At 55.6% G+C, this 20275-nt stretch overlaps 1 protein-coding gene across 6 annotated transcripts; it reads left to right on the top strand.

Annotated features, from left to right (window-relative positions):
• Positions 1–1322: 1322 nt before the first annotated feature.
• On the top strand, positions 1323–20275 carry GAL3ST1 (galactose-3-O-sulfotransferase 1). 6 transcript variants are annotated; one of them, XM_070516386.1, is made up of 6 exons: positions 1642–1780; positions 3237–3364; positions 9936–10267; positions 10675–10757; positions 14978–15117; positions 15897–20275. In XM_070516386.1, the coding sequence occupies exons 3-6, from the start codon at positions 10117–10119 to the stop codon at positions 17038–17040; spliced, it is 1518 nt and encodes a 505-aa protein (XP_070372487.1). In that variant the 5' UTR covers positions 1642–1780; positions 3237–3364; positions 9936–10116; the 3' UTR covers positions 17041–20275. The 6 variants fall into 6 exon arrangements, with proteins under 6 accessions (XP_070372485.1, XP_070372486.1, XP_070372491.1 ...); XM_070516388.1 differs by lacking the exon at positions 10675–10757; XM_070516390.1 differs by lacking the exons at positions 9936–10267; positions 10675–10757 and having other exon boundaries at positions 1641–1780; positions 15900–20275.

Below are 20275 nucleotides of genomic sequence, written 5' to 3'. Positions count from 1 at the left end.
GTGTCTAGTAAGTAAGCAGACAGCAGCAGCTGTGATTGTCATCACTTCCTGCTGGAGTCAGCCAGGAGGTGAAAGCTAGTGCCTGAAGGCTCTTCGGGGTCAGCTTTACCTTGTGGGCTCATGAGCAGAACCACTGAGTAACCCCCAGTGTGGACATTGGCAGCAGCCCAACTTGTGACCCTTACTCAGCCATCCTTATAGCTTCCTACCGACCTTGGCACTCCCATTGCTGAGGCCCAGGGGGACATGCCCTTGCCCGGGACTTCTAGTGCCTCGTGGCAGAGCCAGGGCCAGAATCAGGGTCTTAGGGTGGTCACTCAGCCCCTCCCAGGTCAGGCAGGGAGTTCTGAATAGACTCCCCAGGCTGCCACGGCGGGCTGATGCTGTCAGGAGCAGGGGCCAGGGTGGGGAAGTGTGGGTTTAGACCTGGGCTCTACCCTCCTCAAATCTAGGCATCTGAGGGCCTTGGCTCTCACTGCGCCCAGGCTCTGTAGAGGTGTTTTGGGCAGTGGTTGCGGGCCCAACCTGCTGAGGGGAAGGCAAGAGCTTGGGGAGGCTCTGGCCGAGGCAGCAGAGAACCTGGGGCCCCTGTCTCGGCTGGGCCTTGCTGCGGGTGTAGGAGGGCTGTGCTCTACTCTGGCACGCTCAGGTATTGCAGGGATGCTTCCAGAAGCAGGGACAGGGCTGGGCTTCTGGAGCCAAAGCCTGCCACCCTACGGGATGACTTGGACTTGCCTGGGTGCATGTGAATCCCAGGGCTGTGGCAGGGATGCCAGGGCAAGGCTGGAGAGGAGGCCCATGAGATTCAGAAAAGTCCCTGGCAGCCATGCTGGTGTGGAATTTTCCCCATTCCAGAGTCACCCTGCAGTGGTGGGGGCAGTGGGGCTCTGCTATGGCCCATGCCCCACTGGGTGGCCAGTTTGTTTTGCACTGCCCACAGCTGGAGCTGAGCATTCCCGGCTCCAGGCGGGTGGTAGTCCCTGTCATTCGTCCTGCACCTCTGGGAAGAACCAGTTTCCTCTGGAGGGAAACACCAGACTGGAAAAAGGTGGATCCTGTGGGGCACCTGCTGATGGTGCTGTGCTCAGCCCTGCGCCGCTGAGACCCTCAAGTGGCGAGACCAGTTGGAGATCTGTCCCTTGCCTTAGCTTCTCTCAGGATTCCGGCACCACACCCCACCCCTCTCATCAACATTTCAGATGCCCAAAATGCGTGTCCAGCTTGCACTGATTCTGGAGCAAGAGGCCATAGCTTCCATTGGATCCCCAGGGCCCCAGAAGGCCCAATAAAAGTTCAGCAACTAGTCTAGCCGCCTCCCATTTCCCAGAGCTGAACTGCCATCACCACCACCACCACCACGCCACCTCGTTTCCCAGGCACCCTCGAATCCCCTCCCGGGCTGGGAGCTCGGCCGAGCCTCCGACTCCGGCGGCGGGACAATGGCCCTGTTGGCGCGTCGGGGACAAACGCGCCTTGTTGGGACGGCGGCGGGGGCGCGGCGATGCGCCCCGGCGCGCTGAATGCGGCTTCTGTGCGTCCTGGGCGGGCGCCTAGGGGCCGGGAGGAGGCCGGGGCCCGAGGCGCCCATTGGCCGCGGCGCCGGGGGCCGGGCCAGGCTGGCGGCCGCACCTGGTCCGAGCGGGTGCGGCGGCGGCAGCGGCGGCGGCGGGGGCGGAGGCATGGTCCAGGCCCGGCGGGTACGTCCCGCCGCCTAGTAAGCGCCCGGGCGGCGCGGCCCGGGCCGAGCCAGCACGCTAAGCCAGAGAAGGACGGGGACAAGGTATGTCCTAGGGGCCCCGCACCCACCACCAGCTTGCTCCCTGCCTCAGTCTACCCCCTCGGGGCCCGGCTTTCCTCACCCCAACCTCCAAACTGAGACTGGGCGTCAGACTCTCAGACCTAGAGGCAGGGGAGAGTTACGCTGCTGCTCCCAGGGTCCTCGTGTTCCTTGCAGCCGCCAGAGGGTGGGCAGGTTGATGCTCTCCCTGCCCTTGGTTTCTTCCCATGGCCCCTGTTTCCAGGGTTTTCCCATTCCCTGACCATGGGACGGGTGGGGCTGGAGCCAGGCTGGAGCTGGGAGCCCATTAATGATTAATCTTGGACACAAGGCCTGAGCCCTTGGCGAGGAGGGGCAGGGATCGCCCCTCTTCCCACCAGCCCTCCCCAGAACACGGAGGTCAGAGCAGGGGCAGGGGCCAGGGTGAGGGATGGTCCTCTCTGCTTGAGGAAGGCTCTGTCCTGTGCCACAGAGGGGGCAAGGCCACCAAGGAGAGGCTTGTGGGAGTGGGACAAACCCTGGTATCCGGGAGGGGTCCTGCAGGAAACTCAGCAGTTCCCCTGTTTCCTGGACCAGTGCGCGGGAAGGGAGTCCAGCCTGGTCTGCCCCCTTGGTGCCAAAGAGCTCAGAGCAAGACTGTGGTCCCTTCCCAGTGAGGACCCCCTCCCCACCTGCCTAGAGCAGGAGAGGTGATGGGCGCACATCTGGCTGCTGTAACTCACACCAGTGGGAGGGAGGGAGGGAGAGAGAGCGCAGGCCTGACACCCGATCATCTGGGTTGCCAAGATGACAGATGCCATGGAAATCCTCGGGAGGAAGTCCAGTTAGGAGAATCCAACCTCTTCTTTTAGCGAGGTGGTGACCTGAGGCCCAGAGAGGGTGAGGCTGTGGGCAGACCTGAGCCAGAACAGCCCCTCTGCTGCTGCACTGTACCTTGTGCTTTGAAGGGGACCTTGCTATTATCCCCATTATCAGGAGGGGGAAACTGAGGCCCAGGGAGATTAAGTGACTTGCCCAAGGTCACATAGTTCAAAGGTGACTGAGTTGACCTCAAATCCTGGAAGTCTTGCCTTGGCCCTCATTTCAGGACCCCAGCCCTACCCAAGACCTCTCTCACCTTCTGGGGTCCTAGCCTCTTAGGTCTGCTTAGGCTGCACCAAACCCCCTGCTCAGGACCCCTCCCCCCTTGCCTCCTTGGCTCCCAGCTCTGCCTGACACTCGAAGGGTGGGCAGGCTGCTACCCTGGGAGCAGAGACAACGGAGCCCTGTTCCCAGCTGCCACCTTGGGCTGCTTCGTTCCCTGGTTCTCACTCAGGCAGAACCCTGCCTGAAGGAAGCTCCCTGTGGACAGAGAAGCCCAGCAGCTTCCCGCACAGCCCTTTGTCCCACAGGCATGGGTCCAAGGCTCTCCTGTCACCCACTAAGGGGGGAGTGTGTTCCCTGTGGTCCCTCCCTTCAGGCTCTCGGGGACTGAGCGTGCCACCCCAGTGAAAGAGGCAATGATTAACCTGGGAGACTGATGCACAGGTGGAGGAATTCCAGACATAGCAGCAGGCTTGTGAAGGGCTTCTGGCTTCGCTTTGGCTGGTGAGGAATGTGGACAACCCCTTTTAGGAGCTCAGTCCTGCTCCAGACCGGAGGGCAGGATGGAGCCGAGGTGTTTGGGGGGGGGGGGGTGAGGTTGGTGGGCTGGGGGCCGGGGGAACTGCCAGGTGAGGAGTGATGGTTGGGAGGAAGTGGGGTCCTTCTTTCCTCCTGCCGGTTCCAGGGCAGAGTTGAGGTGTGGCTTGAGCACTCCCAGACCTTGTCCCAGCAGTGCCCTGACTTGTCAGGGGACCTTAGCAAGTCCTTCCCTATCTGTGCCTCAGTGTCCTCAGATGTGAAATCTGGGGGTTAGGGAACTTGGGTCTGGAGCATGGGACATATGGGTGCTTGGATGGGGAGGGTGGCCTTTCAGGAGTCTGCCCTGGTGTGTCCAGCTTCTCTTGCCAGGTGGGTCTAGAAGGGTCGTGATAATAATCAGAGGTGTGTGCAGAGGGCATTGCATGCCTCATCCCATTTGATCCTCACAGAAAACCCATGGGAGGGCAAATATCCCCATTTTTTTGGAAACTGAGGCTCAGAGAGGGGAAGTCACTTGCCCAAGGCTGCCCAGTTGGGGAGTAGTGGAGCTGGGATTTATAGCCAGAGCTTCTCAGTCTCTCCAGGAATGGAGAGGTGGGTGAGCCAATCCGGGTCATAGTGCACAGCAAGTGCTCTGCGCCTTTTTAAAAACATTACGGTCATGGGTCACTTAACAGGGATGCGTCCTGAGAAATGCATTGTTAGGTAATTTCATCGTTGTATGAACATCATAGAGTGTACTGAAAGGGAACAAAATTTGCCACCCCAAAATGTGTCTCTTTAACATGAGGATTAGTTTAGGCTGATGATTTTTAGGAAACAAAAGACTCAAAATTTTTCTTGTCGCTTCCCCTTTAACTGCCTAAAAGAATTCAGACAAAAAACCCATCTCAGGAAGCGAGCTCTCACCTTAGCATAACACAACTTGGGCGGTGGACAGGGAAGATCCTCGAAAAGCCTGTTTGTTGGGCTTCCCTTGGTGTTCTGTTTCTGTGTCGCCAAACACTTGTTTTCCAATCGTTTGCTCCTTTTCGCCTGTGAATTGTCTTCCTTCCCTTTGAGGTCCCTGATTCTGCCTCCCCAGGCATCTGCTTTTGTCTTTAGCTGAGGATGGTATTTAAGGTGAGGACTTTGGCCATTTTGGTGAGTTACTTGGTTTTCCTGGGTTTCTCCCGTGTATACTTGTTTTCAAACTTTTGTTTGGTTTTCTCCTGTTAGTCTGTCTCATGTCAGTTTAATTCTTAGGCCAGCCAGAAGAACCTAGAAGGGTAGAGGAGAATTTCTTCCTCCCCTACATACATTACTTGCACAAACCCAGATGGTATAGCCCACTACACACCTAGGCTGTGTGCTACTAATCTTATGGGACCACTGACATATATGTGGTCCGTCATTGACTGAAACATCATTATGTGGCACCTGACTGTATGTTGTTGCATATTTTTATGCAAACAAGTGCATGACATTCCTTTAAAAAACATTTCAGTCATGCTAGAAGGTACAGAGAATGATATTGCCAAGTCTTACATGCTCATCTCTGGGGTTCCCAGTAATTTTGGAGCTAATGAAGTGACTGACTTCTGTTTCGCCTCTCTGCTTTGAGGTGACTCAAATCTGCCATCAGGAGGGGTGGTGATTTTGCCTGGACAAGGCAGTATAGCAGGAAGAGCTATGGGTCTGCTCCCAGTTCTGACTTTGCCATTTAGCCCCTCCAAAAGTTTCTGAGCCTCTGTTCCCCCACGTGTCACATGGACTAGTAGGTGACACTGGGAGGGTCTGTTGAGGTCGCAGGTATGGTTGCCCTTTGAAACAGTAGAGATAGGTGACCCTGCAAGATTGAAAAATGCTTTCTGAATTATCAAAGAACATTGCCAGTCAACTGGCAATCAAAGAACTTCTCAGTCAACTGCCAGGTGTGGGACCCAGCAGGCCACTGCTCCCCAGTCAAGGGGGCAGTAGGAGCAAGATGCCAGGGCTGGCAGTTTTGGAGGTGGTCCTGCAAGTCAGCAAGTTGGGGTCCCACTGAAATGCCCCTCTGGGTGGTCCTCCCCATCTTTACTCCAGCACCCTGCTCCAGAGGGGCTCCGAGTAAGGAAGCTTCTGGATCCATGCAAGTCATTGCCCCAGTGCTCCTGGATCGAGGGCCAATCTCTGCCATCTGCACCTTCAACTGGGCAGCCCACACTTCCCAGCTTCTTCTCCATCTCGGGCCCCTGCTGCCTCTTCCCTACTCAAGATACTGAGCTTCAGAGAGGGTAACATGCCTGCCATGGTCACCCAGCAAGGTGGGGCATGCTTCAGACTAGCTGCTCTTCTCTCCTTCTCCAGACAGACTGCAGTTTTTCAAAATGGAAATATCTTTATTTTTTATTTTAATTTTTTCCCAAAGTAATACAGACTCTTTGTAAAACAAAATTATATATGTGTGTATATATGTGTACAATTCTATGTGTGTGTATTTTTCACTTAATTATTATTGTGGACATCATTTTAATGAGTATATAATAGACCATGAGGTGAATGTCACATAATATTTTTAACCATCCCCTATTGTTGGACATTTACATTATTTCTATTTTTCCCTTTGAGGGATAATACCACAATGAACATCTTTGTGACCCATCTCAGATCTCTTGTTAGATTATCTTCTTTGAATAAACTCCCACAGATGGAGTTGCTGGGTCTGAGGATAGACTCTTTTAGAACTGTAATAGTTGCTGTCAAATATGTACTCTGAGCACTGTAGGGAGAGTCTTTCTGCTCCACTTTTAAAGTCTCCTCCAGTGTCCCCATGAGATTCTTTTCCAGCTGTAGGAAGCAGCCCTAGGGCCCCCTCACCCCACCACCTTCTCTCCCAGAGTCCTGTTCCTATGTGTGTACACTCAGCAAACAGCACAGATGCCCTTCATGCAGGGAATGGTTCCTGGGGAGCAGTGGTTCCACAGAATGTTCTGCAGCCAATGGCTTTGGAGGCCCTTTATCTCCTTAGAGGGGTGTGCCCCTCCCCGCTCTCACAAGTGCAGGGTTCTTCTCCTTCCTCACCCTCTCCCTGGTGACTCCATTTACTCCTCTGGCCTCAGTTCCCAACTCTGTGCCCATGGCCCCCACCCTCTCTCCCCTGAGATCTCTCTCTTGTGCTCCAGGCAGGGGATCCTACTGCCCTTTGGACATTCTGTGAGCATGTCACACATCTCCCAGACTGAATGTGTCCTAAATTGAACCTGACATCAGCCACCCGACCCCAACACTAAACCTGTCCTTCTCTTAACCTTTCCCACTCAAGGACTACCTCCACGCCCAGCCAGCCAGTCACTCCAGCAGGGAGTCTTTCTGCCCCTCCTCCATACCCAATCACCCACCAAATGCCGTCCATGCCGTGGCCTACAGGTGGCTCCAGTCTATCCCTTGGCCTTCTGCTTGGTCCAGGTCATCTCATACCTGGACAGCTGTAATAACCACCTAGAGGTCTGCCTGCTCCTCCCGCTCCTTCTTCACCCCTACAGTTCATCCAACAGCCAGATGGGCATCCCATCTCCTCACTCCTCTTCGGTAGGCCCTGCCAGGGCTCCCCATTGCCCACAGGATCCAGGCCAGATTCCTTAGCATGCTTCCCGAGGCCCTGCATGTCCTGCCTGCCCCTGCCCCCTTTCTGGCTGTGCCTCTAGTCTTCCCTGCACTCAACCTCTGACATGCACACATAGTGGACGCTCTAGCCAGGCTGAACATTTGTTAGTTTCTCAATTGCCCTGGGCCTTTGCACACATTTTTCTCTCTGCCTGGCTCATTCTAGGGTGACAGATGCGTTAGTCAATGCTAGCCGCTGTAACAGACAAGCCCCAAGTTCCAAAAGTCTTAATGCAATGACAGTTTAGCTGTCATTTCATGAAATCCAATTGGGTGCTCAGTGAGCTGTGACGTAGAAACCCAGGCTCCTCCCACCTCATGGCCCTTCCCACCTCGGGATCCTTAGAGACTGCCCCATTCATCCAGCAGACGGGAAAGGAGACCACGGAGAAGGTCCGCCCGCTTAACCTCATCAGCTGCCATTCTGCTCACATTCCATTGGTCAGAATTTAGTCACGTGAGGACACTGAGCTGTAAGGGAGGATGGGAAATGTAGTTTAGCCGTGTACCCAGGGAGAGAAAGGAACAAAGTGCTTTTGGAAATCGGAAAATACAAGGCTGCTTCCGCCGCCGGAGCCCCCTACCCGAGGAAGCTTCCGTGACCACGCCCCTCCCACCTCCCAGGCTGGACTAGGGGTTTTCTCCGTGCTCCGGCAAGCACGGGCCGCCAATGCGTCCTCCATCACAGCACCCGCAGCTATCTGCTCCTCTCTGCTCCGGGCACCGGCATCATAAACCCTAGCTGTGGCCGCGGTGCAGGTGCTCAGTAAATACCCGTGAAACGGATCAATCTAAGGCTCATGTCTAAGGACAAAAAGATGCCCACAATCTAGTGATATGTGGGGGGAAAAAAGTCAAAAACAAAATGTGCCCCAAAAGAGACCCCCTCTCATCATCTTTAAGGATATATAGACGGAAAAAAAATGTGAGGAGGTTTGTGCTAAAGTTTTAAGGGTAGTGACCTCTGGAGATGGAGCTCTTTTCGTTGTTTTCTTTACATTTTTCTGTAATTGCCTGAATTATTTTTCAGTCAGCATGTACTGCTTTTATAATTAAAAAAAAAAAAATTGTTTTCAGTGGAGGGGGAGAACCAGCCAGAGATGTTGTCATTGTTGCTCTGGGAAGAGACCCCTCTCGCAGGGCTGGGGGGGGGGCAGGTTCTGCCATCGACACTCTCTACTCTGGAAAGCTTTGCTTCTCATGGTTCTTCTTTGCTTGCCTTCCCGCCCCACCCATGATCTCACTGGTGCTCAAGAGCCTGACCTCCATTCCCACCTGGATGAGGTTCTTAACCCCCCCTGATACTGGGCTTGTCATTTCTCCTCCTTGGGCCTCGGCTCACTCCTCTATAAAGTAGGGGTGATAACAGGGGCTCCCCATGAGGATTATGAGGGTACGTGTGGCCTGGGAAGTCCTGAGCCTGATACCCGACTCTGTTTGGTCCAGAGTCCACGCTCATAAACCAACATCCCTGCTATTTGATGCCAGCTCCGCCCTGCCTCACCTCCAGATATCTATTTTCAAGCTATCTCAGCGCAGAAAAATAAAACGAGTCTGATGAGATTTCACCTCTCCGAGTTCCAAGTCCTTCACCAAGGAGGTAAAGTATGGGATCCTGCTATCCTGCCTCCACTCCTGTGTGAGGGCTGGCGGCACAGGACACCCTGGACCAGCCTTGAGGGATTTGGGCCGATTAGAGATGCCCATCCTTCCCAAGGTCTCTGCAGGAAGAGGCAGTTCTAGGGGCTCTGGTCGTAAACCCCAGGGGCCCTCGGGCTCAGCCCAGGCACTGGAATCTCTGGCAGACTGCTTTTAGCTGGGTTCGGCTCTGTCCTCTCTCAGCCTTGCCCATGCCCCATGATCAGCACTCAGACAGGTTGGAACTACCCCATGCCCTGCCCCTGATCAGCACTCAGACAGGTTGGAACTCTAAGCCCCCTGGAGTCGTTTAAGTTCTGGTGTCTCATGGATGTTTGGGGGGCTGCTCCCGGGCTGAGTGGGGTTCTGGGGGAAAGGGCGCTCAGAACAAAGTGTCGGATGCTTGCTGCTCCCTGGGCAGAGGTGGCAACTGCTCAACCCATGAAAGTGTTCTGGTGTGTCATAAATGACGATCACAATAATGACTACTATTAATTGACGGGGACACTGGATCCGTAGAGCCCTGTGCCTCAGCCATGGTGGGGGCTCTGGGCATCAGTGCTGCAGGAAGGATTGGGGGGGGCTTTTCTGGGCCCCCTCTGTTCATGGGCAAGGCTGAGAGAGGACAGAGCCGAACCCAGCTAAAAGCAGTCTGCCAGAGATTCCAGTGCCTGGGCTGAGCCCGAGGGCCCCTGGGGTTTACGACCAGAGCCCCTAGAACTGCCTCTTCCTGCAGAGACCTTGGGAAGGATGGGCATCTCTAATCGGCCCAAATCCCTCAAGGCTGGTCCAGGGTGTCCTGTGCCGCCAGCCCTCACACAGGAGTGGAGGCAGGATAGCAGGATCCCATACTTTACCTCCTTGGTGAAGGACTTGGAACTCGGAGAGGTGAAATCTCATCAGACTCGTCCTCCCAGCCCTGGTCAGGTGCTCCACCTCCAGGAGGCCTTCCAGGTTGCTCGCTCTCTGGGCTCCCACAGATTTAGACAAACCTGGGTCTCTGGTTGTGTCTCAGCATCTTTAAGCCCTGGAGTTTGGCAAGTCCGTTTTTGGACTCTGTCTGCCCTCTGCTAACTGTGTGACCTTGGACAGTTGAGTTCACCTCTCTGAGCCTTAGTTTCCTCACTTGGGGAGTGAGCTGACAGTGTTGCTTGATGCACAGGGCAGCCTGAGACTTAAAAGAGATGTGATTTGGGAGGCAATTAGCCTCCCCACCTGCACGTGCCTCCTCGTCCCTCCCGTGGCCTCTGAGCCTGTCCCTGGCTCTCTGCAGGCTCTGCGGCTGCTTGTGTCCTTGGCCCAAGGACACCTAGAACCTTGCTGAACCCTTGGATGAAGGAGCTGCCCCGCTGCTGAGGTCCAGAGAGGTTCGGAGCCACTCAGGGGGCAGAGGGCCAGGGCAGCACCTGCAGGGTGCAGAGACATGCCACCTGCTATCCCCAGAGAGCGAACTCATGAATATTCAAACCAGCTGGAGCATGAGGGAGCCAGCATGCTGCTGGGTGTCATTGGTGCATTCCTGTTTCCCAGTGACCGCAGAGGCAGCCTGGGAGTCAGACGTGGCTCAGGCAGGGAGAGGGAAGGGGCAGCCAGCCAGGGCCCGAGGTGAGTGTGTTTTCCTCTCCCCCTGCACAGGGGTCCCTGGGCGAGTAGGACACCCTGGGACTGAGATCTGCCTGGTGGCGATGCTCTAGTCCAGAAGGTTTACCATCCCGGTCTTGGTTTTCCTGTGTGCACACTGTGGGGGATGAGTCCTGTTTCTCCTTCATTCCCTGGAGGGTGCTGGTCCAGCCACACAGGAGGATTGCTGGGCCTGGCCCGGAGCCAGCCCTCGGCACAGATGGAGGCAATGTAGCTGGGGTAACCCAGAAGGGCAGGAACAGACGGGGTGGGCTAAGGAGAAGGGACCATCTGCCCTGCATGCCTGGGACTGTCACCACCATAGGAAGAGGAAGAAAGAGATCTGGGTTCTAGTCCTGTCTCTGATGCTGTTGCGCCGTGTGACCTTGAAGGTGGCCCTGCCCTCTCTGAGCCTCAGCCTCCCAGCTGTGCCATCTTCCAGATGTGGCCTTGGACCTGGGACCGTCAGCTGCCTGTAAGCCTCCTTCATGGGCCAGTGGGCACACACCTCGAAGAGGCCATGATTGGGACCCTGGGAGGGTAACAATAATGATAATACTAAGAATGGTGGCAGCCTGTGCTCAGTGAGTGTCTGCTCTGTGCCAGCCCCATGCTGGGCACTTTCCTTGTGGGGTGCAGAGGATCCGCACAGCACCCCGTGATGGAGGGAAAGTTGCTGTCATCATTTTGGAAGAGAAATTGAGGCCCAGAGAGGGGCACAGCCTTGCGTAGGGCACACAGCAAGGAAGTAGCAGAGCTGGGATTCAAACCAGGGACCCTGGTCCCAAGGTGCTGGCCCCGTGTGGCTCCCACATGTGTGACTCAACACGTAGCTGTCACACGTATTATTGGCCATGGCCTCGTTCTTCCCTAAGGCTTATGGAGGGTCATTCATCAAACATTCACCAGGTGCCAGGCTCAGAGAGCTCAGGGGTGAGTCACCAGAGGCTTGCCTGCAGCTGGGCATGGAAGGAGTCCCTCGTCCCACAAGCATGGGCCTGTGCACTGGGACTGGGCCCTGGTCAATAGCAAGAATAATAATTAGTATGTATTGATCTCCACCTGTGTACGTGCATTCTCTCATTCAGATCTCACGGCCTCATGACTATTTTCCCTGTAGCTGGACTCCTGGCTGTGGCCTCTGTCTATCCAGGGGCTCTGCCTGTGATCACAAAGGGCCCTGTCTGCCCCAGTCTTACTGCTGTGTGGCCGTTGAGTACGTGTGGAGACTGAAGTTCAGAGAGGGTGAGCAGCATGCCCAAGTTCCCGGAGGCCAGGCAGGAAGGGACCCACCAGCCTTGGATGCCCCAGGCTGCCAGCACAGGATGCCCAGGAGGCCCCTCAGCTTCGCTGCCCCCATCCTGGCTGCCCAGCCCACAGAGGCCAGCCCCTGCTGTGCTCCTGAGACCGAGCTCCGCATCCACAGCTCCGCCTTCTGTGATGGGGAGGCACACGCCCTCCTTCCCCCAGCTCGGGGTGGGGCTTGGGACACGCCAGGCAGGGGCTGCCATCAACAAAGCCGAAAGCTGCTCTTTGGAGGCTGGCAGACCTGGACTCAAATCCCAGCCCTGCCCCCTGCCTTGCTGAGTGACCTTGGACAAGTCATGTTACCTCTCAGAGCCTCAGTTTCCCCCTCTGCAAAATGGAGGTGACAGTGGGGTCTGCTTCCCAGGATAGCTGAGCAGAGTCAATGAGATGTTCTGGAGAAGCAACCCCCGCCCTCTGCCCAGGGCTCATAGTAGGGCCTCAAAAATGAAGCCTGAGGGTGAGACAGCCCAGGGCCTGGCACAGTTTTAGGAAGCCCAGGTGGGAGAATGAATGAATGAATGAATGAATGAATGAAGCAGTGAGGGAGGGGGAGGGGCGTCCTGGGCAGGGCTGGGTGGAGCCTGATTGGTGGTTCTGGGAGGCCGGTCTGCCCCCTGCTGCCTGGCCTCCACCCCAGAGCCTGCGCCATCAGCCCTTAGAGTTCCGGAAAGTACCCTGGTGAGTGGAGCTGCTGGGGCCTGGGTGGGCCCTGGGATTTGCGGAGGGTAGGAATCCTAACCCCTCCCCATTTTGAAATCAGAGAAACTGATTTTAAACCCACTGATTTTAATCCACTCAGGGTTTGGGCCCAAATCTGAGGCTCTGGCCTGGCCCAGGGCTCTGCCCTGTTTCCTGCTGGGCCCCTGGGGAGCAGGAGGCCGGTGGGACAGGTTTGTGCTTGATGGGGGGCCCTGCGGCCACTCCTTTTTCAGGGGGGCCCAACCTCAGGGTGACAAAGACAGAAGCTGGGAGCAGTTCCCCCAGGGGCTCAGAAGGGGGCAGCTAACACTCTCTGAGTGATAACTCGGTGCTAGTCGCTTTGCCAGCCTGTTTCAGGAAGAGCCAGCGAGGGGGGCTCCCCACTGCCCCGTTTTACAGATGAGAAACTGAGGCTTCAAGGGGTTCCTGTGTTTGAAACACAGGCCTGTGGCTTCCAGAGCCTGAGATGGGTGGGCACCTCGTCCACGTCGGGCCCCTCCATGACCAGCCTGTGGCTGGCAGGCTTATGCCACCTCATAAGCTTTATGATCTATTATTTAAATATATTAAATTCATTTTATTGGGGCCAGCCCAGTGGCGCAGTGGTTAAGTGCGCACGTTCCACTTCGGTGGCCCAGGATTCACCGGTTGAGATCCTGAGTGTGGACATGGCACCACTTGGCATGCCATGCCTTGGCAGGCATCCCACATATAAAGTAGAGGAAGTTGGGCACGGATGTTAGCTCAGGGCCAGTCTTCCTCAGCAAAAAGAGGAGGATTGGCAGCAGTTAGCTCAGGGCTAATCTTCCTCAAAAAAAAAATTCATTTTATTGCCTTTTTCTCATTAAAAAAAAAAAGACATCGTTACAGAAATGCATAATATGGGAAAATATTCCCTGGATATCTCTCCCCCAGCTATGCAGAGGATACCACTGTTAAAATTTAGGATACTGCCCTCCAGTATCCTAAATATATATGGATTTGGGGGCATGGTGTTCTGGAACTTTCTTTTTTCACATTAACAGGTCACAGTGGGGTTTTGAGCCAGTCCACTTGGCTCCGCCTTGTTCTTTTGAATGGGTACAGGTGACTCCATCCGGGAATGGGCCTTGGTTTGTTGTGACGGTCCCCCGCTGAGGGTCACTGAGGATGTTTCTAATTGTTTTCTATTTCTGACCACAGTGCCCTGCACACCCTTGAATGTGTGAATTTGCCCACGAGTTTCCGCAGGATAGTTGGAAATCGGAGAGCTCGTGCCTTCCTCCTTTGATAGAACCACCCTCCGGAAATTCCCCCACATTCTCGTCCACTGCCATCCTGTTCACCTTGCCCACCTGAGTGAACGAGGCTATGTCATTGTCACGAGGGAGGCCGAATTCCCTTTTGTAGACTTTCTTCCTCTGCAAATTGCTTCTTCATGTCCTTTCCTAGGAGGAGAAATTTCCGGAAGATGAGCAGAGGACTCAGGGCCTGGTGCTGGCTGGCGGTGTGGGCCTGCAGTTCTCTGGGCAGGGTTTGTGGGTCCTGGGATAGCTTTTCCAGGGGGAACTATGTGCGCCCCTCCTCCAGGCAGGCTGTTGGGCCTCTGCCCCCAGGGAGAGTGGTGACGTGCCATGCGTGTGGTCAGGGGCGCAGCATGCGTGACCTCTCATGGCCTCAGGGGCCAATGCAGCTTGTGCTGGAACAGGAGTGGAAAGTTTGGTGCCTTCGCTTGGCAGCCAAGGGGAGGTGGGAAGGCCCCCTGGGCCCCTGCTCTCCCCTGGACCCCATCCCTTAGCATCAACTGCCCCCATTTCAGCTCATCCTCCCCTGCTGATAGGGGACCAAAAGACTCCCCCCACACCAAAAACAAACAAAAAACCACGATAGCCTGTTAAATTTGATTTTCAGATAAACATTGAATAATTTTTACTATAAGTATGTCCCGTGCAATATTTGGGACATACTTATACTAAAAAAAAAAAAATGTATTTGTTGTTTATCTGAAATTCAGATTTCACTGGGCAGCCCTGCCTGCTGGCGATGGGCAAGGTGGGTGTGGGCGGAGGCCTGGCCGGCAGTGCGACCTGAGCCCTCTCCTTTCTCATTTGGAGTCTCAGTTTCTCCCTCTGCCTCCCCTACAGACCCAGGGGCACAGGGGCCAGTGAAGAGAGACAAGGAGCCTCGGCCCCTCCCTAGGCAGCTGGGAAGGGTGGCACAGGGGATGGGTGGGACTGGCTGGGTCTTCTGAAAGGTGAGGGATTCAGGACCTGGGGAGCCCCTCCCTGTAGACCACCCTAGCCCCAGGCCTGGGGAGACAGGACACTGGGAGAGGGTCTTCTTTTCCTTCTTAGGAAATGATTTCATTATGAAGCCCGAATACGTATGAAAAATAAACTAATGAATACCCACATACCCACCCCACCAGTCAGCTCAAAAATTAAAACTGAGTCAGGCGGTAGACCCTTCTCCCTGCCCCACTCCCTACCTCTGTGTTGGCTTCGCCCAGCATCTCTGTCTGTAACCCTGTCGCTGTGTCTCTCCACGTGTTTGTCTCTCTGTCCCTGTCTGGACCTTGCTGGGTGGCCACAGGGCTGAGAAGGCAGGTCCTAATGTTGAAGGCTGCCCCTCAACCCAGCCAGGCCTGGGGTAGCGGCAGGGGCTCCCTGGGGCCGGCCTCCATCTGTCCCCGCTCTGTGTCCCCCGCAGGTGTCTGAGATGCCGCTGCCGCAGAAGAAGCGCTGGGAGTCCATGGCCAAGGGGCTGGTGCTGGGAGCGCTCTTCACCAGCTTCCTACTGCTGCTCTATTCCTACGCCGTGCCCCCGCTGCACACTGGCCTGGCCTCCGCGTGAGTGGCCCACCTGGGCAGCTGGTGGGTGGTGGTGAGGGGACACCCTGCCACCCTGCGCCCCACACCATGCTGTGCTGGACAGAAATTAAACTGAGGGCAGAACTCACTGTGTAACCCTGGGCCTCAGTGTCCTCATCTGTGAAGTGGGCATAATAACAGCCTGTCTCAAGGAGCATGAGAAACAAATAACAGCATCTGTGTTCAGGGCTCCAGTTATCATCACTGAGGTTCCAGCGGGGCTGGGAGGTGGGGGTGACTTGTCCACGAGCACTCAGCTAGCACAAAGCCTGGATTTAACCTGGGGTCTGCCTCCAAGCCTGCCTCCTAACCGTGAGGGTATCCCACCTCCCCACCAGGCTGCTCAGCCCAGGCCTGGCACAGCCTGGGCCCTTAGTTGGTGGTATTAAGTAGAACTAGAATAAACTGCTGACAATTGGCCATTTTTGGTCAAAATTGACCAATTTTGGCCTACAAAATTTCACGTGGTCCAAACTGATGCTAATTCATGATAAATGTAGGATGCAGTGGCCGTGAATGAGAAAATAACCTGCAGGCTCGTCTCACACCATCACCAGTAGGGCCTGTTATTTGCCATCTCACAGATGAGGAAAGTGAGGCCAGAGAGGCCAAACCATTCGCCCAGGCATTGCAGCCTGGCTACCGCCCCGCGTGGTGCCTGGGCCCAGCTCCCCTGCCACCACTGTCCCCAACAACCCTGCTCTCTAGACCCCAGGCCCCGGGCAGCCCCTGAAGCTCTCCCACCTCTCCGTTCCCAGCAGGACCCCGGAGGGCACAGCGCCCTGCTCCCCCGCCCCAGGTGAGCCAGAGACGGTGACGCCGGCCAATGGCTCGGCGGCAGGGTGCCAGCCGCGGCGCGACATCGTGTTCATGAAGACGCACAAGACGGCCAGCAGCACCCTGCTCAACATCCTCTTCCGCTTCGGCCAGAAGCACGGGCTCAAGTTCGCCTTCCCCAACGGCCGCAACGACTTCGACTACCCCGCCTTCTTCGCGCGCAGCCTTGTGCAGGACTACCGGCCCGGCGCCTGCTTCAACATCATTTGCAACCACATGCGCTTCCACTACGAGGAGGTGCGGGGCCTGGTGCCGCCCAACGCCACCTTCATCACCGTGCTCCGCGACCCCGCCCGCCTCTTCGAGTCCTCCTTCCACTACTTCGGGTCGGTGGTGCCCTTCACCTGGAAGCTCTCGAGCCAAGACAAGCTGGCCGAGTTCCTGCAGGACCCCGATCGCTACTATGACCCCAACGGCTACAACGCCCACTACCTCCGCAACCTGCTCTTTTTCGACCTGGGCTACGACAGCGGCCTGGACCCGGGCAGCCCGCAGGTGCAGGAGCACATCCTGGAGGTGGAGCGCCGCTTCCACCTGGTGCTCCTGCAGGAGTACTTCGACGAGTCGCTGGTGCTGCTCAAGGACCTGCTGTGCTGGGAGCTGGAGGACGTGCTCTACTTCAAGCTCAACGCCCGCCGCGACCCCGCGGGGCCGCGCCTCTCGGGCGAGCTGTACCGGCGCGCCACCGCCTGGAACGTGCTGGACGCCCGCCTCTACCGCCACTTCAACGCCAGCTTCTGGCGCAAGGTGGAGGCGTTCGGGCGCGAGCGCATGGCCCGCGAGGTGGCCGCCCTGCGGCGCGCCAACGAACGCATGCGGCGCATCTGCATCGACGGGGGCCGCGCCGTGGACGCCGCCGCCATCCAGGACTCGGCCATGCAGCCCTGGCAGCCGCTGGGCGCCAAGTCCATCCTGGGCTACAACCTCAAGAAGAGCATCGGGCGGCGGCACGCGCAGCTCTGTCGCCGCATGCTCACGCCCGAGATCCAGTACTTGATGGACCTCGGCGTCAACCTGTGGGTCACCAAGCTCTGGAAGTTCATCCGGGACTTTCTGCAGTGGTGACATCCCGCCCGCCCGGCGGGCCCCCTGCCTGCTTGCTCGCCCGCCGAGGAGGGGCCAGGCAGGGGCCTGCTGGCCTCCCCCGAGCCCCTCCTGGTGCCACCCTGGCCCCCCCCCAGGGTGAGGTGGGGCTGCTGCAGGGACGGGCAGGCCAGGACTGGGCCCACAGCACACAGGGCCTGAGATCAGTATTTGACTAATTATAGCTTTTTTTTATTAAATCCCCTCCCCTCCAAAAAGGAATGTTCTATTTCCTGCCTCCCCTTAAAGGGGAGACTTCGGAAGTAAAGGAATTTGATGTTGTTTTTTTGTTAATCAGCCTCAGTGGTGCTGACTGGCGGGCTGGGCTGGGGGTGACTGATGGGGACTGGGACACCCCAAGAAAGCATGGTGGGCGCCTGTATGAGTGTGTCTGTGGGACAGAACCCAAGGGTGTAGCAGGGTTTGGTGTGCAGCTGTCACATACTGAAGCCCTGTGTAGTTGAAGGACCCTGTGAGCTACCAGGACCTGGAAGATCGTGTGTGTGTGTGATCATCCTAGGGTCTATACCAGTCGTTTATTCCAGTTGACCTCTGGTTATGTGCCTGGTACTAGACTAAGTACTTTGTGGATGTTAGTTCATCTTTGTCAACACTCAGCAGTGTGGGGACTGTTATTATCTCATGCTGGAGATAAGGAAGGGAGCTCTGAGAGGGAAAGTCACCTGGCCCGGGTCACACAGCAACTAAGTGGTAGGACGGGAGCAAGGGCCAGGGAGGGCGGAGTATGTGGCCAGATCACAATAGAGTACAAATGTGTATGTGTGTGCGTGTGTATAGATAGATATAAATGTGTGTGTGTGTGAGGGAAGTGGGAGTACTTGGTGGGGCATTGAGCAGCAGGCCCTGGGCCCAGGCTAAAGCTTCCTTGTGCAATCTCATTAATCCTCACGATAACCCTTTGAGGTAGGCACAATTACCATCCCATATTACAGATGTGCGAATTGACATTCTGAGAGCAGAAGGGACTTGCCTGAGGTCACATTGCAGGACGTATCAGACCAAGAGCTAAACCGTCTCCCTGGGACCCCAAGCCCCTTCCATCTCCGGTGCCTGTTCACCCCCTCCCTGCCTGCCCTCTTCCCCCACTGACCCCTCCAGGCTGCCTCACCGTCTGCTTGTGCTCCAACCCTGCCCAGGCCCTGGGTCTCTTCCTTCCACCCTGGGATTCAGTTTATTTATCCAAAAAATATTTGGTATTTGTCAGATATCTGTTGTTCCCCCCAGCCCTGAGCTGATCCCGAGCATACAGCAGTCAGCATGTCAGCCCAGGCCCTGTTGGAGCTCGTGGCCAGAGAGGAAGATAGTGGCCAAGCAAGCAAGGCACGTTGGGTATGACCAACCAGGGTAGGGATGCCTCAGCTCTAACCACCCACCTCCCTCAGCCTCCCCAGGGGAACAGGGGCCCTTTCTGGGGCAAGGACTCTTGGGTCTCTAACCAGGAGCCAGCAGCCAGATGTGAAACCAGAGTCAAGTGACTCTTTATTGGAGACCTGTTCGTGCCAGGCTCCAAGCCAAGTGCTCACACACCTTAACTGAATATCTACAACATCTCAGCTTTATAAGCTAAAGTTCAGAGAGGTTAAGCGACCTACTCAAGGTCACATAGCTAATTAGTACCAGAGCCAGAATTTAAAGCTAGATCAGTCAGCTGTTAGCCTCTGCCCAGGCTTGAGTCAAACTTCCTCCTGAGAGAGAGCTTCTGGTCCAAGCAGGGGGAGCGGGAGTTGGGGGGACCAATTGTCTCAGTTTCCGGGGACTGTCCTGGTTTTGGCACTGAAAGTTCCCACATCCCAGGAAACTCCTCAGTCCCTGCCAACTAGGATGGTTGGTCAGCCTGGGGGAGGTTTGGCCCCACCAGCCCCCTGGAGCCACTGTCTGCACCCTCATAATATTCTTTGAAGCAAGAAATAGGCACGTTCCTGAAGGCTTTATTTAGTTCATATGGAGAGAACTAGGTGAAAACAAGTAAATAAAACTGACAGTGGCTGACTATTCACAGGAAAAGATGTTACTGGTCTCAAATTCATAAGATAATCTCCCCTCCTTTTATTAGTCAAAGATACATGTGACAGTGCAATATGATAACATCCGGGGTTTGTGGAACCCCATAATTATATTTCCTGGGACCTTTGAGAGCCTAGAAATGCCAATAATGATATTGTTATATATTATTACATTATTTATTATTATTAATATTGGCACTTCTAGGCCCTTAGGGATCCAAGGAGAACAAATCTGGCAGATAGTTGATGCCAAGAATATAAATTACTTCATTAGCATTTACGATCTGCCTGGTTCATTTCAAGAGTGTTATAGTTATTAACTCATTTATTAACATAATTAATATTTTACTGATAAGTAGTTGCCAGGTACTGAGCCACGACTGTGTGCTCAGCTCTGTGCCATGCAGGACATGCACAATTCCCTTTGTTCCCCTGAGATGGCGACAGACACAGAGAGGCTCAGCCACCAGCCCAGGGTCACTCAGCCATAGAGGCAGGATGCAAACTCGGGTGAGTCAGATGCCAAGGCCGGTGCTCGTGGCCTCCAGTCCTTCAGCGCCATTCCAGTCGGCCACCTCAGCCTCAGGACGGAGGTCTCTTCTATGGCTGAAAACTTATGAGGTCTCCAAGGGACTCTGCTGCTTGCCCTGAAGCAGCCAGATTGCCCTGGCTGTATCTGGGCAGCCGAGGGCTGACGATCCTGGCTGGGGTGCTGGGGGCACCCACGGTGATTGGGCGTCTGTCAGCCTGAGCTGTGAAAGCCAGGCGGGTCATGGCTGCCTCTGCGAGAAATTCAGTGCAATGACCTGTTCCTCTCTGTTATGGGGTGTGTTGTAAACCCTAAAAAATGTGTTGAAGTCCTAACCCTCTGTTCCCTGTGACTGACCCTATTTGGAAATAAGGTCTTTGTCCCTGTAATCAAGTTAAGATGAGGTCATTAGGGTGGGCCCTAATCCAATATGGCTGATATCCTTAGAAGACACGGAAATGCCACATGAAGCCAGGCAGCGAATGGCGTGATGCAGCCACAAGCTAAGGAACGCCAGGAACCGACGGCCCCCTCCAGAAGCTACGAAGAGGCAATGAAGGATGCTACCCCGAGTCTCGTAGGGAACGTGGCCCCACTGACGTCTTGATCTCAGACTTCTAGCCTACAGAACTGTGAAAGAATAAACTTCTGTTGTTTTAAACCA

Source organism: Equus asinus, chromosome 8, assembly GCF_041296235.1.
Source record: "Equus asinus isolate D_3611 breed Donkey chromosome 8, EquAss-T2T_v2, whole genome shotgun sequence".
Classification (NCBI taxonomy): Eukaryota; Metazoa; Chordata; class Mammalia; order Perissodactyla; family Equidae; genus Equus; species Equus asinus.
The sequence above is the reverse complement of the archived record's forward strand: the minus strand, read 5'-3'. Positions and strand labels throughout refer to the sequence as shown.